This window comes from Pseudonaja textilis, chromosome 3, assembly GCF_049901715.1.
Source record: "Pseudonaja textilis isolate UNSWEBS1 chromosome 3, rPseTex1.2, whole genome shotgun sequence".
Taxonomy (NCBI): domain Eukaryota; kingdom Metazoa; phylum Chordata; class Lepidosauria; order Squamata; family Elapidae; genus Pseudonaja; species Pseudonaja textilis.
Genome location: NC_141992.1, coordinates 39,031,392 through 39,051,373, shown reverse-complemented (window position 1 = coordinate 39,051,373; position 19,982 = coordinate 39,031,392). Strand labels below are relative to the sequence as shown.

The window sequence follows — 19,982 nt, the reverse complement described above, 5'->3', positions numbered from 1 at the left end:
TTAAGGGCATGTGCAGAGGCTCAGGGAGGGCAAAAACTGGGTCTCCCGAAAGTTCAGGAAGGCCGGAAATGGGCCTATTTCCGGCTTCCAGAGAATCTCTGGAGCCCAGGGAGGCCATTTTCTCCCTCCTGAAGGCTTGAGGAAAGCTTCCAGAGCCTGAGAAGGGTAAAAATGCCTCACCCCTCCATGGTGCAGGAGGCCGACTAGACCATGCCCACCATGGCCACACCCACCCAGCAACTGGGCAGAGAACCCTTTGCTAAAAATTTTGAAGCCCACCCCTGGTTGTATATTACTTTACATGAGAAATAAATCTAAAAATTAATAAATACAGATTAAATAAAATAAAAAAAATCACTTTATTTGTACTGATGAGAAGAACAGTTCAAAAATATACAAAGTGACCACAGAAGCTAAGATAAGACCAAAAGGGGATATGCTCTGGGGAAGAGGTACCACATAACTAATGCATGACCCTTTGTTTCGGAAAGGGGAGTGAATCATGAGGCATCTGACACCAACATGTCTAGCTTGTATGTTGAGTACCAAACAAAGAAGACAAAATTTTCTCATTTAATGCATTGAATACCAAATTCAATGAGTTTCCAAGCAGCTGAGTACCAAGGTATAACTGTGTTTATTTTCAACATTTCTATACTGCTTCCCATTAAAAGAAATCCTGAAGTAATTAACAATTAAGTGATATACTTTGTAACAGAAAGAAAACACAAATATTACAATATACTCTCCTTAAAACAAATAAAGCTAAAGCTTATCTTTAAGGTTGGAGGGGCAACCTTTTTAGGTCTGTCTGTCAAACCAGGGGTCTACATGTCATGGTATCACCAGACTTGGTGGCAACCAAAGTTTTCAGACAGATTATCTATTTATGAAGCATTTAAATTTCTTCCACAATTAAGGCTTTAATTTTTTTTGTCCCTGCGTATTTGAGAAGTCTGGGGGCTGAAATATGCAAATGTGGAAGGTGATATTTGTGTGGAGTTGCATTAGTTAAGTTCTATCATTTTCAAATCATGCCCACCTCCAATTACACACACACACACACACACACAGACACACAGACACACAAGCACATAGGTATAAATACATACAAGCAACAGGTTTCTTTTTGACTTACAACCACAATTGAGCCCAAAATTTCATTTGCTAAGCAAAACACTTTTGCTCCATTTCACAATCTTTATTGCCACAGTTGTTAAGTGAATAATAGCTGTTAAGTGTCAGGATTCCAACAGTTACTCCAATTAAATCATGAGCCTCGAGCCACACTCCCAAAACTAAAGAGGATTTATTTGAAGTTATCATTCTATGTTCAGCACTAACCTGGACGTAGCCAACTCTTGAGATATGTAATTTACTGTCACCCATGAACCTGCTTCCCCCCCTACTCCTCTGGGTGTATCATCCAATGAAAAACGTCCATAGCCAAGAGTCATCAATCATGCTCTCCAATTAGATTTTTGCGGGGCAGAAGCTTCAGTCATCTAATCAGTGTTTGAAGAAAATATGAATGGAATGTACCTTTGATTTCACTCTGCTGTCTGCTCTTTGAAACTCCCCCCCCTCTTTCTGTTGTCAACTATAAAACGTGTATACAAAATGTTTTATGAGTTGACATTAAGTTAGTAACATGGTTGTTAACTGAATCTGGTTTCCCCATTGATTTGCCTTATCAGAAGATCGTAAAAGGTGACCACATGACCTCAGGAACACTGCACCTGTCATGAGTTGCCAAGCATCTGAACATTGAACATGTGACTGTGAGGATCCTACAATGGTTGTAAGTCTGAAAAATTATCACAAGTCCTTTTTATCATTGTCATTGTAACTTCAATCAGTCACTAAATGAATAGGTGCAAATTGAGGACTACCAGTATATCTCAAGGATCAGATCATTAGTTTTGTTGTGCTCACCTCTGGAGTGCAAGATAAGAAAGGTTTAATGTGGATGTTGGAGTTGCAAACTTTGAGATCGTGGTCTCCTAAGCCTCGAGTTACCCCAATAGTTGCCATCATTCGAGCCTAATTAGAAAAACAAGTAGCCGGTAAACATTTGATGCAATACGAAGACATTTATTCAATTCTACATTGTTAGAAACAAGATTTGTCAGTGCAAAACATTGGAAGACAAGATATTTTTCACAGAATTAGTAATATTTAAAAGTCTGAAAAGTTGCTCCATCTAAAAAAAATCAAAGCAGAAAAATGCATTAAGAATCACAATAGAAGAAAAAATGTTTTCAAATTGGGTCACCAAATATTTACTTTATTAAAAATGTTTTTCTTAAGCAACTACTTTCAGCTGTATAAAAGTCATTTTGAAAAACAATATTAGAAATGGATATTTAAAGTTTCATATTAACTTCTTAAAGACAAAATTGTATTTGTATTCAAATGTATACTTTCCTTTTATTTTTCTTCTTCATATTTTTATTTTTAAGTTGTTCATTTTCCCTTGTTTTTTTCTTCATAAAATAAAAAAATGCAAACAATCCAAATGCTAAATGCATCTATTCATGTTTCCCCAAAAATAAGACCAGGTATTATATTAATTTTTGCTCCAAATGAGGCATTACGGCTCATTTTCCACTTAGGTCTTATTTTCAGGGAAATATGGTACTAAATGTATCCGTCTGGCTGACAATTTTAACTGGGGCTTTTTGGGGATGGGTTTATATTACGAGCATCCTGAAAAATCATGCTAGCGCTTATTTTCCAGTTGGCTCTTATTTTCGGGGAAATTGGGTATTTGGTATCAAAACATTAAGCACATTTAAAAAAAAGCTGTTGACTCTAAAACTGTAACATAAAACTGGCGCTTATTTAAGTGATAAAGATTTGCATAATCTGGTTCCAATTCTATTATCCCTCAACCAAACCTCCCTCCACCTCATGCTTGTTTAATCCTAAATTGTCTCTATTCACTGGAAACGAATAGCTCCCCCAAAACTCTCACATTGGTTTTAGCTCTTACTTTTTTACCCTCTCCATATACAAGTGGAAACTTCAGGTCATCTTCTTCTATCCTTTTATATGCCCTAGTTTGAAAAGGAAACACGTACAAAATAAGGTCATGCTGAAAAATACCATCGCCTCAGATATGTTAGATTTATAAAACTACCAAGTGCTGAAGGAGAAAATGTCCTGGTGAATCTCTTCTATTCATAGTTAGAAAAAAAGATTGAGGTCAGCAGTATTTCATTTATGTAATTTCCCTAATATGTGCCCATGTAAACACATATAAAGATAGTCCTTGATTAGCAACTGTTCAAAGTTATGATGGACTTCCCCAGACCTTACAAGCTTATTTCAAAGTTCCAGAAATCACATGTAATGCCTCCCCCCATGGTCACATGATTGCATTTTGGGCACATAGAAACCCTTTGCAATGTCCATGGTCACATGACCATGATTTTTGGGTGACTTTTGCTAGTTACTGGCATTTACTTCCAGCAAAAACTGTCCGTTGGGTATTATGGATTTGTTTAATGACGGCAGCACTCAATGAAAATAGCACTGACTTAACAAGCTGCTGTAAAAAAGATTGTAAAATCGGCCATGGTCACATGGTGACCTGCTTAATGACTGCCATGACATTACCATAATTCCAGGCTCAATTATAAATCAAGGACTACTTTTATGCTTCTTTCCTCCTGCGGTTTTCTTAATGAAACATTTAAATCTCTCCCCACCCCCCCAAGTCTTCCTTTGTATCTAACCTTAGTTTCATGACAGAAAGGAAGCAAGGGGGGGAGGGGCGTGGAACATCCGAATGGCTTATGATGATAGAAACAAATTATCTTAATATCATGACTGATATTAAGAATCAGCATGCTTTATTTCAAATAAAAAGAAAAGTTACCAGCCGTTCATATTTTGGTCCCTATATAACATCTTCTTTCCCACTTCCTTCTGTTGGATCCTTCGGGGAAACTCAAAGTAAGTAAACTCATTTCCCAGTAATTCAGGCCTCAAATAACCCTATGAGAGAAAAGAAAAAACTCAAAGTCGAGAAAATCTTTGGATCTTTTCCATCAAAGTAACAGAAACCCAAGCTGGCTCCATATTCCAGAGTCCTCATAAAGGCCGCACTCAATAATAGAATCCCAGAAAGGAACAATATAGTAATATAGTAAAGGCCGGGACAATCCAACTCTCTTAATACTGAGATGTTAAAATTTACTTAATGTCCCAATCTTTTTTCTTTTTGTACTGAACTACTATATATTGTCCATGTCTAGATGAAAATGGAAAATCAAAGCATTCATTCTTCATCTAAATACAAGCTGAAGCATGAGTAGCTGAATCTGTCTCATGCTCAGATGGGTCATCAGACCATTTTCAGACTAAAGTAGAAACAAAAATTGAAACTAATAAGACACATTTTATAGGAAAGAGTGGCTTACACAAATATTTGGCATTGAAGGCAACAAGATTTCAGGTCTGTAATCCAGGTCCCCTTCTCTGCTCAGTCTGCTGTCATTTTACTACAAATTCCAATTATGGGAATATCCCTATCATGTGCATCATCTCTACATGGACATCTATCTACCTACTGGCTACCTATATGAAAGAGATCCCTACAATTCAAAGACAGGTTTGAAGTTGCTCTTGCTCTAGCTATTTCCTAGATTGGTCTAGTCTTCAGAGCTGGTTCCATCCTTTCCTGCCAATATCACCAAAGAGGCAATTAGGCTAGTAATGGAAGGCCCCAAAGAAGTAATTAAATCCAACAGTCAGGTAAGAATAGAGCCCAGAGCCAAAAAAGAGAGAAAGATTAGGAAACATTGGCTCAATCAGATCCTAAACACACAACTTTTAAGGAGGCAAATTTTACCCCACCTCTCCTGATGAGTCTGACCAAAAAAAAAAAAAAAATGCAAAGGGAGAACTAGGCCACATTAAAAAAATTCCCTTATACACTTAAGAAGAGTAGCAGTTGAGGAGTGTGGCATTGGGAAAAGAAATGCAGGGCAGTGTGGTTTTGGTTTTCTGCTACAAAAAACACTGCTGCTGAAAATTACAACAGGCTTTGCTTTTTCAAGAACCTGGATCACATTCATAAGGCAATACAGACTATCAGCCTGGCACAACAAATGATTTAAGCCATAAAGGATTTTGGCAGAAAGTGAACTGCTTTAGCCTAGGGCAAAAATGCAAGATGGGCTCCCTGCTGCTCAGTATCTTTACCCAGCCAGCTGAAGAGGATCCCTTATTCAAAACTTTTTTCTCTTTTCCAAGGCTCTTGGAAGCCATTTGAACAGAACAGCAGATAAGATTCAGTCTGGTGTTTTGCCAAAGAGATAAGAGTTGAAGGCTCAAAATATGGGCCAACAACACCTTAAGGCTGTTCACGCTTCATAGATTTTTGCTTGACTGTAAATTATCTTTCATCCCGGGAAGTACATGTATAATGTTGTGCATGAATGAATCCATCTCACTGAACTACAAGGCAATAACTGTTATATGCAGACAGGCTTTTAAAAAAAAACTAAAAACTCTCCTTAGAGAGAAAAGGAAATGTGTGTGTATGACTAGGCTGCTTTTCTTACAATTAGTACCTCTGCCCTCTATCACTTCTCACTTTCAGATTCGCTCCAAGATGTTTTTCTCTTGAAAATATAGTCACAAGGTTTTAAAATGCCATGCATCAACATTCCATTTCACTACTATGAAAAGTGAGAACGGGTAGTAGTTTGCAGTAGACAAGCTAGAGGAACCCTAGATAGTTCTTGAATCTTCCTCTGGGGCCTACCCTTTCCTTTTCTACATTGTTAAATGTATTTATGAATTATATGTAGGCAGGCAAAGCATGCCATTATTTTTACTGAACAGAGTTTAAAGCAATTTGGAGATCACTATTCTGACAAAGGCAAGAACTCACTCCACTGGGCACTTTGGCCAAACGAGAAATTTGGAATAAATATGAATTCCAAATTTAAGTCAGTGTTGACCCCTTTATTGCCTGGACAAGTCAGGCAACATTTTGAAAGTGGTTTGCAACTGCCTCCTTCCCAGGGCTGAGAGAGTAGCTCAAGGTCATACAGCTGGCTTTGTGACTCAGGTGGGATTAGAACTCAGAGCTTCCCCATTTTTCCCCTTGACCATTAACATCAAACCAGCTACCTTTGTGAGTGCCATCGAAATGTAAAAATTGGGAGGGAGAATTTAACCTTTTTCCCTGTGTGATGTCAGAAATGGAATTTCCTGATGTTATAGGTAAATAGGATTTCCTCCAGGGCAATATGTATATATTTGCAGGGGAAATGTCCATCACACTATTCTGTATAAGAGATGCTGCTTAGACTTCTCCTAATTGCATTTTTTTAAAAAATGTATTATTTCAAAAACACTGTTTTTAGTTCATCTCTGTCTGTCATACCCTCATTAAGAGAGTTAGAAATATGGAAATAAGGTAGATAATAGTATATGAATATATTACACGTATATTAACTGTAGTAGCAAGACAAGTAGTACAATCTTCAGTTTACTGTAAAATCTTCAAAATTGCTCAGATTGTCCTGGTGTGTCACTATTTAGTAGAGATGGTATTATATGTTTTAAGTGTTATTTTTCATATATTTATTTGTTCTCTTAAGTGCTAGGGTTCAACTGAATCTTCAACATAGGAGAAAAAAGACTGATTAATGTTCCCTTTTTAATTAATTAATTTTTTTAAACAATTGTAATACAATTAATCAGTGTTTTAGAAAAAGTGTTTTTTCAGTATTGGCAAATGTAAGAGGCATGGATGTCAGTCAACTCCCAGAATTCTCAGCTGACTGAGGAATTCTGGGAATTGAAGTCCATACATCTTAAAGTTGCCAGTGCTGAGACACACCACTTTATAACAATTACAATTCAGCTTCCATATCTCAACTATTTCTTCAGAGTATTCTGAGATCAGCAGAATCATGAGTTTCTAGAATTCTATTTCAAAACTTAGCTTTTTTTTTGCAATCAAATGTCACACAACAATATCTTATTATGGGCATCCATGGGGAAGCAAGGAGGAGCAAAAGTAATAAATACACACATAACTTTATCCCACAAACTTATGCACTTGGGTCATAACTTATGCATAAGACTCAGGTACCTAATTGCAGCTTTTACATGATGATATCATTGAGTATATGTCATTATTTTGAATTCACTGAAGTTTGCTGTGGTTGCTGCTAATTCTTATACATCAGGGGGGTCAAACCCGATTGCATCGTAGGCTCTATCATGTATCAGGATTGTTTTTGCCCTTGTGGGACCAGGGTGGCCATGGCCTGCATGGGCCATATCTGGCCCACGGGCTGTGTGTTTGACACCCGTTATACATTATACATTACAACCCTTATATGATATAAGGTTGTAACAACATAGCTCTGGTCTTAAACATCTGCTCATTAAGGAAAATAAATACCAGATGCAAATTGATAGTAATTGAGAGTATTTTTTTTACTATTTACAATAAATCCAGCCACATCATATTCCAGATGGAAACTGAAAATTCCCTAAGCTTCAAAGATGCTAGATAATGTTGCATAAAGCATAGATGTATTAACCATGAGCAAAAGAAAAAAGTTTTGAATTTATTGCCCTGCAAACCTTATTTCAGTTAACCACTATAAACTCTGATGATCCTGTTTGTACAGAATTAGTTTCTCAAGGATATACCTGGCAAGGTTGTTCTTGTTGGTGGTGATATAGTAAATATATATCAGATAGAAAGAAAGTTCTTCCTTACTAAAAACTGTAGCCTTTGCCTCTCTGTCTCTGGAGTAAACTCCCGGGACATTGGAATGATTTCCCCATTACGGATGACAATGGCCCTGCAATGAAACATGCAATGATGACATTAGAGAGAAAGAGAGAGAAAGAGATGGCAGAGGAAGTGCAAGCAGCAGATACACAAGAGGGTAAAGAAAGGCAGCATTAGGTAAGCACCATCATTACCACATGGAGAGAACCTCTGGGAAGGACATGGAATCTGGGAAAGTAACGGCCAGGGATCTACATTTCCAGATGCTCTAAGGTTTCCTTGTCTGTTTCTTGTTGATGGAAAAGGATAATGTTGTTACACCTGAAAGCCCAGAAATCTATTGATGAAAGTTTCCTTCTTTTTCCTGAAGAAATCGTTTGCTAGGGCTTCGCTCTATTTTATTTCGAGATTTTAAAAGTTTCCCTGCCATATCCTAAAGACCCAAAATAGATTAAAATATTTTATTGTATGCCTCAAATCACTCTACTGTATAAGCAAGTTGAATGATTTGCTGAAGTCCTTTCAATGAGGTTCATGAATAAGTGGAGATATAAACATGTCATTCTAGTAGTCACATGCTTGTGCAGGAAAAAGGGGAAATGGGTGGATTGGACCTTCAGACATAGTTATTAAAGATTACTCTCCCCACATAGCATGAAGATAAATCTCATAGCATAGGCTCTGGCTCATATTGGTATAATATGCTAGTTTAGAAACTAAAAATGTCAAGGAAATGCTAGATAGCCTTTTTCTTTAACATTCCATAACAATTGGGTGAATGCCAATTCCTAAGTGTGACTCAAGAACATTCAGAGAAAGAACACTGACATAGCATAATGAAAAGGAGCAGCCATAAAGACATATTTAGATGTCCTTATATTCCACAGTAACAATTAAGCCAAATTACTAAGCAATGTTAGTTACCTGCTCTGAGAGGAAAGGTGTTCCTTGTTCAGACAGATAAGGAAACAAAGGAGAAAAATCAGTCTAAGAAACTAGGGTTCAGAAATGGTGCTGAAAGGATGTAGGGGATCATGAGAAGAAAAGTACGGCCAGAATAATGGGTCACATCATCCAAACCCAAGTGCTTGGATATTCTGATCAAAATATAACGTAAAATATGGATTATCCATACACACACACAAACACGGGTTTTATTTTCATCTTTTGGCAATATTACGTAATGAATCTGACACTAAAATGATCGCTAAGCCCTGTGCTCATCTATAAACCATTCTTTACAAACTGCAATTATCTCTCAAGACATAATGACTAAGCAAAAACAAGTAAAAACACAATTATGGCTTCACATGATTCCTGTTACAGAATTTTACAGTGCTTGGGTTATTCAAACATTAAAACAAATTCTAATTGATTATTCTGACTTGATAAAAAAGTTAATCTCACTGAAATCTTGAAAAAATAACTTGTCAAAAGTATATGTACTGCTTCCTATTAGTAGAAGCTCTCCCCATTTCAACTACCACAATGAGAAATAATACCAGTGTATTTTTCTCTATCTTGTTATCCACATTTGTAGCCTTTACCAAATGATCCTTTACTTGTAACCCCCACCATCCCCAGATAGAAATGTATACAATACACCTGGGGGTTATCATCTTGGCACACAGAAGAAGATATGAATTTGGGTGCAAAATAGGAGACTCAATGAGGAAACTGAGCATCTATTAATTAATTCCAAAAGTATTCCAGAATCCTTAATCCTTAGCATCAATGCTTCGTTTTGATTAATAATCCAGTAAAATTTATTTTACTGACAAATTCTAAATGTTTTAAATCAGTAAAAGTTATTTAACAAGCACTTAAATTATTATTTGATGAGAACCTAAATATGGTGATACCCTACATTTAGGACTGAATCACTAAAAGCAATTAAAACAATAGGCACTGAATCAAGGCAGAAACTACAATAAAGACTAAAATAATGATTACTCTTTAATCATCAATACTTTTAAAGGGGTCCCAACAATAGAAAGGGAAATAGAATGACTCCCCTATCTCAGGGGAGAACTAAGCATACAAATTTTAATATAATTTGTAACTCCAAATGAATAATCACAATTCAAAATTGAATTTCCCTCTTGCAACGTTTACAATCTACCTCAAGATATGTTGCAAGAGCATATTTATATTTATCAATATTTAATTTTTCCACCTTAATATTCAGATCACAAAATATAAATTAAAATTCATTGCTGTCTAATTTGCTTGGGATCCACAACTGTGTCATACCCAGATCTTAAGCGAGCTCCATCACTGATACCACCACATTATCTTTTGAACATCAGTCAGTTGACTCTTTGGTTGATAAGAGGTACAGTCCTTGATTCTGAGTTTTGTCCAACTTTTCTTACTATTGACAGTGATGGCCTCTATTCAGCACAAGTTTTATTAATTTATTATATCCATAGCTCACTTTTTAAATATAATATTCAAGGCAGCTATTAGATTCCTAATGGTTTCTTATCCACATATTGATCAGACTTAGTTCCGTTTAGCTTTATAGCATTATAGCAACATCACAGTGTCAGACCATTTCCTGAAAGCAAAATTTGAACTTCTGATCCTGGACAGCATTACTAACAACACAGCATCATACATCTGTCTATATCTTCTTGGATTAATCCCTTGACAAATATTTTGGAAGTTAGTTACCACTGCCTCCTTTCTAAGGCTGAGAGGAAATGACTGGCCCAAAGTTACCCAGCTGGCTTCATGTCTAAGGCAAATTGAGAACTTAGTCTCTCAGTTTCTAGCCTGATGCCTTAACTACTACACCAAACCAGCTCTCATTAGTTATATACCTGTCACTAATATACACTCTCTTAAGGACTGGTGTGGTGGTATTTATGGTGAATGAACAGAAGAAAGACAAATATTTTAACTGTTGTTAAAATTATGTGCAAATTACAGGTAAAACCTTAAAAATAATTGACTTTAAGCAGAAGGACTCTGACTAAATGCTACCTGGCAGTTAAAAATGTCTTTTTTTTTCAACAGATACATGTTTTGGACAGTTCTAATTTGGCAGGGAGCCAAAACATTCTCCAGCCCACTTACCTACTATCACCAGCATTGGCCACATAAAACTTCCCCAGAAGATAAACCACAGTCAGTGCACAGCAGCCTCCTGTTGCCTGTCTAGTTACCCGTTCTTGCTCAATTTGATAGTCCTGAAAAGACAGAAAAACAAAAGCAGTTGCAGAAACAAGATAGTCATTTAGGCATTACCTTCAAATTGTACAATTACAACTTTATGCATTGATAAATTCTTGCTTCGTACATCAAAAGTTGATCTTAAATGGACAAATGATATTGAAACAAAGGCTGTGTTTTCATTATGCTATAACAGGATTTGATTTATCTTGAATCATTTACCCCAAATAAGGTCATTCTTTGTTAGAGCAGAGGCCCTTAATCACACTCAGTAGCCCTGTTTTGTGCTTATTAAACAGTTTCAATTATGGCTTTGTATTATTTCCAAAATTGGGCAAATGGTTAATATAGTGGGCAATTAAGCAGCCATTAATCCTCCAGGAAAATAAAATGATATGCAAAACAGTTAAAAATAGGAACTGTTCCTGCAGCAACATTTCCAACATTCCTTTTTTTCCTTCCATACAGATGTACAATGACTTAAAATAAAGAGGACACCCCATATTATGGGTGGCTATGTTTTGCCATCATTTGTAATGTATTTTTCAGGTTCATGCCTTTAGAGTAGTGGTTAATCTGTGACTATCCCTGTCTGTTTGCCAAAGGTCTAAATTAATTGCTAACTTAATCTTTTGTCTATTAAGACTTACCTGGTCTGAAATATGTGAAAGAAGGGAGAAAATGCTAATCAAAAGAAAGGTAATTAGCAAGCACAGTTCAAATATCTGAGGAAACAAACAAAAACCCTACCCTAGTAAATCTCGCTATATAATTTTATGACAAGATGGGGAATCACCAATAACACTTTCAGTACTTGTACTAAATTACAGTTTGCACAATTCTTCGGGCAAGCCATAACAACTAAACTGGTACAGTATTAATGCTATATGTTGACAATGTGCCTTTATCTGTGTTTTATTCCCCTGAGCAGCCTCAAAGACAAGATCTCAAGCTGAGCTACAGAAAAACAGAACAGGCTCTACTCAGGAACTATAACTAGGTAAGCAAATACCTAGTCAGCCAAAAATAATCATATGTCACCATGTCAGCATCTTAACTGCAAAAGGAAGTGAATGCATAGTCTGGGTGGAAGACAGCCAGGCGGGATTGGAACACATCCCTGATCTCCAATTTATATGCCATGCCAGTGACTATGGGGGCTGTGTATGTTAATATAAAACTGTTACTAGTTTAACTGAGTTTATTTGATTCTGAGGATTAGATCTAGCATATCCTTCACCAGTTTAAATCTATGAGATAGTCAACATCATAAATAACATACACAAGGTCCTTTGCCTGCTTGCAAGGTCAAGCAGATTTTGTTTGTTTGTTTACCCTGGCTCTCCTATCTCTGAATGCAACATATCCATTTCACTCCACTTCTGATATAGAATCAGGCATCAATTACAAGGAAGTGCTTCCTCAAACTAAGATAATCACATGCATAGTAACAGCTTACATACATTCTAAAGTCTGTGCCAAGCCAGGAAATTGATTGTAATTGGTAGCCTGCCCAGGATCCAATCTGGGCAGGCTACCATGACCAGAGTTTTAGTCTTCCAAGCTTTTGGACTCATGCTGGAGCCCATGGTAATTCTGTACTGTTGTACTAGAAATAGTGTAAGGTCTCCTGCTTGGGTGGGGGGTTGGACTAACTGACCTGCAAGGACCCTTCCAATTATGTTATTCTGTTCTATTGGAACAGAAAAGCAATCTGCTTTCTCCAACCTATTTTTGTTCTGTTTACTTACCATCTGCTTGAATGCATTTTCAATGGCTCCCACTACTAAACTTTCACGGGAAACCACCTTTTCCATATGGAAGCGTGGCAAGGCATTGTTTGGGGCCTCTGCATCTTCTGCCAGAGAAGTTTTGCTTGATTCTGTGAGAACTGTGCTGGGTCCCTTTTGCAGGCAAATTGGAGGAGCAGAGGAATCTTGTAAGATATCCACCAAATCTTGGAGTTGGTCACGAATATGAAAATGAAGCAGTTTGGATGCCATAATTGCAGCTCCACTTCCCGCATGTCCGTCAAACAAACCCCAGTAGTAAAAGAACAGACCTTTGCTGCCCTGCAGAGAGATTGAGAAGAATTATCCTGAAGTAATGCCAAAAGAAAGGAAACTCAAATTTTAAAAAAGTAAAACTGATGAAACTGCACAATGGTGAAATTCTGCAAGCTTTGCAGTTTGAAGCAACATTCAGCACCTTCTCAGCCAAGCGATCAATTTAACCAAACTGCCATCAGTTCAAGGATGTCCTAATTCCTGGACTTTATTTTACTGCAAAGAGAGAGGAAAGGGCAGAAAAGATGATGAAGTAGCAAGGTGATGAATTTTTTGCCCCTGAGCAATGCAGTAGGTATCTTATTTACCCAATGCCTACAGAGACCACGGGCATTATTATGCCTGCTTTAAAGGCCTTTTAAAAAGCTGATCTTTTAAAGTCCAGCTGCAATAATTCCTGTGACTATGGTGAATGAGAAAGTTTATGGAACACACTGCTTCACAATTCCCCTTTATCAAGTAAGCAATGGTTGCCAATTCAGGTGAGATCTGTGAAGCAACAACTATTTTGTATGACCATTGCTATTAATTTGGGAATCAAACTTCCACTCTCAAGCCAGAATAAGTTCACATAATGTGGTAGACTATGATTTAACTATGGTTGAAACTATTAGCTGAGTAAAATCATTATGAAGCCATACCCTGATTTATTTATAAACTGCGTTCTGCAGGATCCAATCTGGGTCAGTCAATTACATTCTAACTGCAAAGCCAAAAACTATCAGTTGTCAGTTGCAAAAATTGGGTTCATTCAACACAGTAAACCAAAATCAAACAAACTCCATTACGGATTGAAACCCAGCAGTGGAAGAAGCTCTGGTCAACCAGTTGCTCACCACTCACTTCTGACTCTCCAGAGATTCCCTTGTGGCCTGGGTTATTTCTCAGGGTGTCTCTTTTTTCCACAAAGACGGCTTCACAACAGGCTTGATCCTCATTATGCTGACTCTTACCAGCATTTATCACCCTGTTCAGGAAAGAAAGAAACAGACCATCATAGTGTGAATTTAAGGATAGGGGTTTGATTTGATTGGCCAGATCTATCTCAGATTCATCTTGCACAAAGAAGGACCATAAATGGGGACAAATGATTCAATTGCTGCTGTTTTTAGCAAACAGAAGCAATTTGAGGAAGGACCTGGCATAGGGGTTTTTTTTTAACCTAAAAACCAGCCCTGTTGAGCTAGGTGGGTTCATTTTACCTTCAGTCAATGAATGGTTTCTGGTACCTGATTGACCAGCATAGGACCATGAGAAGTGATGCTCTAAAGCTATTTCATCAAGCTTATTAACCTCACACTGCCTTCTTTGTTATCCAAACAGAACTCCTGGTTTTAAGAGTTGTTCAAGCCCTTGGAGGCAACCATTTATTTCTGATGAAAGAACTTGATAAAGGACCTCAAAGCCAGCAAATCCCCAAGCACAAAAATGCCAGACAAAATGAATTGAAACTTTCTGCCCATATAAGTTTCTTTTATCTTTGTTTTTCTTCAGCTTTGCAACTTCACATCATTGCAAAACACAGCTTGGCAGCAGGAAGTTGTAGAAACATAAAACAGGAAACATTGTCCGGGTAGGAATTTGTAACACTACAGTTTGCAAGGCACAAATAGTATATGGTATTATGGACGCAATTGGTATAGAACTCAGGAGAATTTCCAAACAGACACTTCCTCACCTCTCCCCACCCCCACAGGATGATAGGAAAACTTTCAATATGCTTCCAAAGATTTTTTAAAAAGGATTAAGAAACTAAGAAGGTAAAATGTAACTATTACAAGTTACAGTCAATTGCAGGGGGCATCAAGTAAAAAGAAGATCCCTCAACAATCTACCATACAAGCAAAACAACTTGAGAGGGCGAGATATTATAAATACCTTGGATGTATTCTGAGTGACAGATGGGATCATAGTATGGAAATAAAGAGCAAGGCTGAACAGGTGAGAGTAGCTTGTTGAAAAATAAGTAACTAGCTTGCTGTCAGGATTTAAGATTGGAACTTTGTTGGCAGACTGTATGCTGTTATGTCTTGCCAGTTCTTTTGTAGGTGCTGAATCACAAACAGGATAAGAGAAGCCTTTGGAATGTGGATTTATAGATTATAGAATTAGTGTGCAACCAAATGAAGCAGGCAATCCTCCAAAACATAGGCAAAGATAGGAAAAGTGTGAATACCAACATGAAAACAAACTAAGATCAGATGATACATAACGGGAAATATCAGCTCAATGAATTCTGCAAGGAAAGCTGCGAAGGAAATGTAGCACTGCATGATGACCCATATCCTGGTGGAAATATCTCTGCATGTGAGTTGGCCAAGTAAATATATTCTTCTTTCAGGTGGTAAAACTGAAGCTACAAATAGCATTGATAGTTTCCAGTAGAGGTGGCACTAAAGCAGAGATCTCCAAACTTGGCAACTTTAAGACTTGTGGACTTCAACTTCCAGAAGTTGAAGTCCACAACTCTTAAAATTGCCAAGTTTGGGGACCACTGCACTAAAGGAAGAACTAGAGGTTCTTTTTAACTCAGTGACTGGATTGGGAATCAAAGACTTACAGAGTTGAAAGTAACCATTTAGGTCAGGGGTGTCAAACGTGCAGACTGTGGTCCGGATGTGTCACCCACTGGCCCTGTTTTAGTGAATGGGGGAAAAGTTGTGATACATCACGTGACAATGTGTTGTTGTGATTTTGACACCCCTGATTTAGGTCAATCTCAACAACCTTAACATATAGGGACTTCAACTCCCAGAATTCCCAAGTCTTCAAGTTGCTAAAATTGAGAAATACTGATTTAGGTCATCTACCCCAACTGCCTGCTCACTACAGGAATCCAGACATATCCAAGGAGAGACCATCATCTCTCTAGGCCAGGGGTCTGCAACCTGTGGCTCTAGAGCCACATGCGACTCTTTTGGCCCTCTGCTGCAGCTCCCTGTTGGCTGATCCCACCACTGGGTGGCCCCTCCCCTCTCCGTCACTCCTCGCCAGGCCTGAGAAGGTAAGGGTGATGGCAGGGATGGAGATTCGCTCCATATTCCAGAGAGGTAACTGGGTGGGAGTGAGTGATGTCGAGTCGGTCATGCCCACCCAGTCACACCAATTGTTAAATTATTGGCTCCCGGTGTTTTCTTTTCTGTGGGAAACAGGTCCAAATGGCTCTTTGAGTGTTTAAGGTTGCAGACCCCTGCTCTATGCACGCGTTTTCACCGTCCAATCATTCTTACAGATAGAAAGCTTTTTCTAAGATTCAATCAGAATCTGCCTTTGTACTTTAAACCCATGATAGTATTCCACATTCTGGGAACAGGTCCTGAACATCTTCTATGCAGCATTCTTTGCCAAAATTCAAACAAAGCATACTATGCCTTGTTGCATCAATCTGGCCAATGGCACAGGATTTTTTCCTGTATAAATTATTGCATTAAACTGGGTAAAAAAAAATCTACAATTTTAGCAATAATAACCTCAGTTTATGTTAATAAATTCTTCAAGAGGAAAGAGACTTCAGTTTATTGTTATTCATTAGTCTGTTAAAAACAAGAAATGAGAAAACCTGCTAACATACAAACAAAAAAACTTGCAGGAGTAGCAGGAAAACAGATAAGTGGATATTCTCCTAGGTCAAGGAAATTATATTTAGAACTGATATTATTATCTCAGGGTTGAGTTTTACTGGTAGTAACCTTCTTAAAACTAAGACAGCCAATCCTATTAAACAAAGGCAAGCTGAAGTCAGGACACACACACAGCATGAAGTTGTAAGAAAAATGAGATATTAAATAAACTGCAAGTAAAATGCCAATTACCATTTGCAAGTAAAATGAATGGAGAAACAGACAAAAAGTAAAAATCTGTTTATGGTCACCTCAATATTTCTAACAGTACACAATATGAATTCAGCAGCCTTGATTAAAGTACACATGTTCACCATTTTCCTGGCAAGACTTTTGTGTCTTTACCAGCCAGATAACAGTTTCTCAAATTTCCCTGCCAAGAAAAGAAGCATTTGCTCACAAATTAGCTGATAAAAAATAGGACTCTTTCTCACAATAAAACATTAAATTTTCAGACACCCACACAAGGCACGCAATTGCCTTGAATGTCTATTTTTTAAAAAGTAACTTGCTATTTTTGGATCCTCTGCGTGTTTGTAGCTTAGCTCCCAACTGCCAGGCCCAGGAACCACCAGAACAGACAGAAGGCCACATTGAAGGTTAGGTGTGTCCAGAGGGCATGGGCAAAAGTTTAGATGGTGGCAGCAACTGGACGATGGAAACTCCACCATTTCTGTGTGTCATGACTGCCAATGTGCCTTTTTTTTAAACCATATCCTGCAGACATCTGTGATGGAGGTGACAATGAAGAAAAATGCCTTCTCTGTTTATTTTTTAAAAAAATTCAACAATAATACCCCAGGGGATGCTTAAATTTTGTTCACATACATTGATCTAAGGAGGACAGAAATAGGGAAGTATTGCAAGAAAATATTTTTTTCTCTTAACATATTCCACGAGAATTTTGAAATAAGAATACAGTGTAGAAGAAAACCTTAGCTACGTACAGTATACATAACACACTAAACCACTGTTTGCATAATTATGCAACTAAACCCAATTAACCAGGTTTATTTATTTATTGCATTATATCTCACTAGAATCCAGTTGAGTTTTGGTGGGTTCAAAGAACATAACAACCCATTAACAAAAAACTATGGCCTAGTATGTTGTGTAAACCTAGTCACTCTCAGAAAACTCAGCTGTGTTGGTCTCACCCATTTTTTACTCAAGCAATCTACGTTTACATTTTGGCTGTCTCACTGCTTTATAAAAAGTTGGGCTATTGGTAAACTATAAAGTCTAAGAGTCTTTTTTAAAGAAAAACACCCAATTGCTGAAGCTCTCTGGGTAGTTTACAATATTAATTTTTCACCCAAGATAACTCTTTAAAACAGCAAGAATATCCTAAGGGTGTAACACTGTAAGTGTCATTACCAGATAAATAGCAGACTGTTAGCATTTTCTGTATCTAATGTATCTGTCTGGATTTTTTGGAGCCTACATCTGACCGCACCAGCATTCTTCCTAGCAAATGTGGATCGTCTCAGTGGCTATGTTTGGAATACTTTCAAGCACAACTACATTTTCTTCAATGTAGTGTACAATCCTCCCTTTATGGTTATGCATATATGTATTGCCAACGATCCTGAAAATTGGACAAAACACGGCTAACTTAACTGCATATATTATGCAATAGAGACAGCACGTAGATGTAGTAATCGCCGCTTCTTCTTTAACGAGCAGTAGAAAGAAACCAACGATTTGGATTCTCCATATTATTTTCCCAAATAAATTCCCTTGCATCATCTTCAGCTGCGTAAGGTGAGAAAAGGGCACGAGGAGATCCGATTGGCTGGCTACCCTTAGGAGCTCATCCACCTAACGGCGCGGTTTAACACTCGGCCCTTGCCCTCGGAGACCAACGATTTACTAGCTTGCTTAAAAGATAAATCTTGTAGCAGCTCCGGAGCGGTCCGCATGAATGAATCGTGACCCAACGGGCCCGAAGCAGTGGCTGGAAAACGAACGTCACCCACACAGTTACTTTGCTCTTTCTAGCCCTATTTAAAGAGGGAAGCGAAATCTTCCCTCTTTAAAGCATAGGTTAAAGTTACAGGCTCTCTCTCGATGTCGGGCATAAAATTAAAACCTCCTCCGAATCCCCTATACTAGGCTTCGGCCATTCACGCGGGGCAAACAAATTGTCTTGGGATCCGCCGCACAGAAACGGGCAAACCGGAGCAGGTCATGACTTAAATCGCTCGCTTATTTTCCCCCGTCCCCACCCCATCTTTCCTTAACTCTCATTCGAAAAACACTAAGAACAGGCTCGCTGCTAAGACTGTTAAGTGCACTCTGTGCATGCTCTGAGGCACCGTTTTGTCACCTGCTTTCCTTGCACGGGGCCTAAGCCCTCCACCCCTGCGCCTCCACTCTGGGAAGGCAGGGTCTCCCCCCCCCTCCGCCCGCCAAAGGCGCTTGAGGGGCTCCCTCCCTCCGCCGCCGCCCGCTCTTTGTCGCCTACTCGGCGTAGCCGGTGCTCCAGGGCAGGCGACGGCGACTCTCGCGGGGGCTCTGGACGGTTCTGCCAGTGTGGTCGTCGGCCAGCAGAAGCTCCTCTGGCGTGAGCTGCAGAAAAGACGGCCTCGAGAAGCTGCCGCGGGGCCCCTCGCGATAGGAGCTGCTCGTGGTGGTAGCGGAGGTGGTGGTGGCGGCGTTAACACTGGGCCCGGCAGCCTCGGACAGAATAGGCGGGGACGACGCGGTTGAGGCGCTGGCAGCGGGCGAGGCGTGTTGCGGACTGCGGGGGCTTCCTCCGCCTCCCAGACCCCCGACTAGTTGCGCCACCGCTGAGCGAACTCTGCCCAACATGCTGCCGCTCTTGCTGCTGCTGCTGCTGCTGCTGCAGCCGCCGCCGGGCGCCGCGGGCTCGGGGCGGCCAGAGAAGGAGACGCGCTGGCGGGCTCTGCTCCCGCCTCCTCCTCCTCCTCCTGGGCTCGGGCTGAACTCAGGCGCGTCAGGGAATCTCCGAGAGCCTCCTCCCAACCGCGTCCTCTTCGACGCACCGCGAGCCTCAGGCGCCTTCGGAACCTCCTCCCCAGCTCCCCGGAGGTTTCTCTTCCCACTGAAGCGCTTTAGGGACCGCGGAGGCGCTCCTTTCCGTGGGGAGTCGTTGTGTTATGCCTGGGGGAGGGGGGCTCGCCTCCCGTTGCTGAGGAGTGTCTTGAAAGCTTCCTGTAGGCCTAGTGGTCAGGTTCAGATGTGGGATTCAGCAGGTTCCGAGCAGTTCTGGAGAACCGGTAGCAGAAATTTTGCGTAGTTCGGAGAACTGGCAAATACCACCTCTGACTGGGCCCCGCCTCCATCTATTCTCTGCCTCCCGAGTCCCAGCTGATTGGCTGGGCC

General features: G+C 39.4%; 1 protein-coding gene and 1 long non-coding RNA gene across 3 annotated transcripts in view; one reads left to right on the top strand and one right to left on the bottom strand.

The window, feature by feature from the left end:
* LOC148126080 (uncharacterized) overlaps positions 1-14,475 on the top strand; it is a 21,852-nt gene extending 7,377 nt beyond the window's left edge. Inside the window, exons 3-5 of the long non-coding RNA XR_015742788.1 lie at positions 1,698-1,801; positions 11,880-11,948; positions 14,338-14,475. This is a non-coding gene — a long non-coding RNA (uncharacterized LOC148126080). The remainder of the gene's footprint in view (positions 1-1,697; positions 1,802-11,879; positions 11,949-14,337) is intronic.
* PPM1J (protein phosphatase, Mg2+/Mn2+ dependent 1J) overlaps positions 1-19,982 on the bottom strand; it is a 24,190-nt gene extending 4,208 nt beyond the window's left edge. For both annotated transcript variants that reach the window (XR_015742787.1, XM_026713037.2), the window contains exons 1-8: positions 19,102-19,982; positions 13,858-13,981; positions 12,700-13,020; positions 10,853-10,965; positions 7,757-7,841; positions 3,884-4,002; positions 2,996-3,059; positions 1,936-2,043 (exon numbers count right to left, since the gene is read on the bottom strand). Coding sequence is in view for 1 of the 2 variants with exons in the window: in XM_026713037.2 (XP_026568822.1) it covers positions 1,936-2,043; positions 2,996-3,059; positions 3,884-4,002; positions 7,757-7,841; positions 10,853-10,965; positions 12,700-13,020; positions 13,858-13,981; positions 19,102-19,448 (1,281 nt within the window). In the remaining variant the exon portion in view is untranslated. The remainder of the gene's footprint in view (positions 1-1,935; positions 2,044-2,995; positions 3,060-3,883; positions 4,003-7,756; positions 7,842-10,852; positions 10,966-12,699; positions 13,021-13,857; positions 13,982-19,101) is intronic.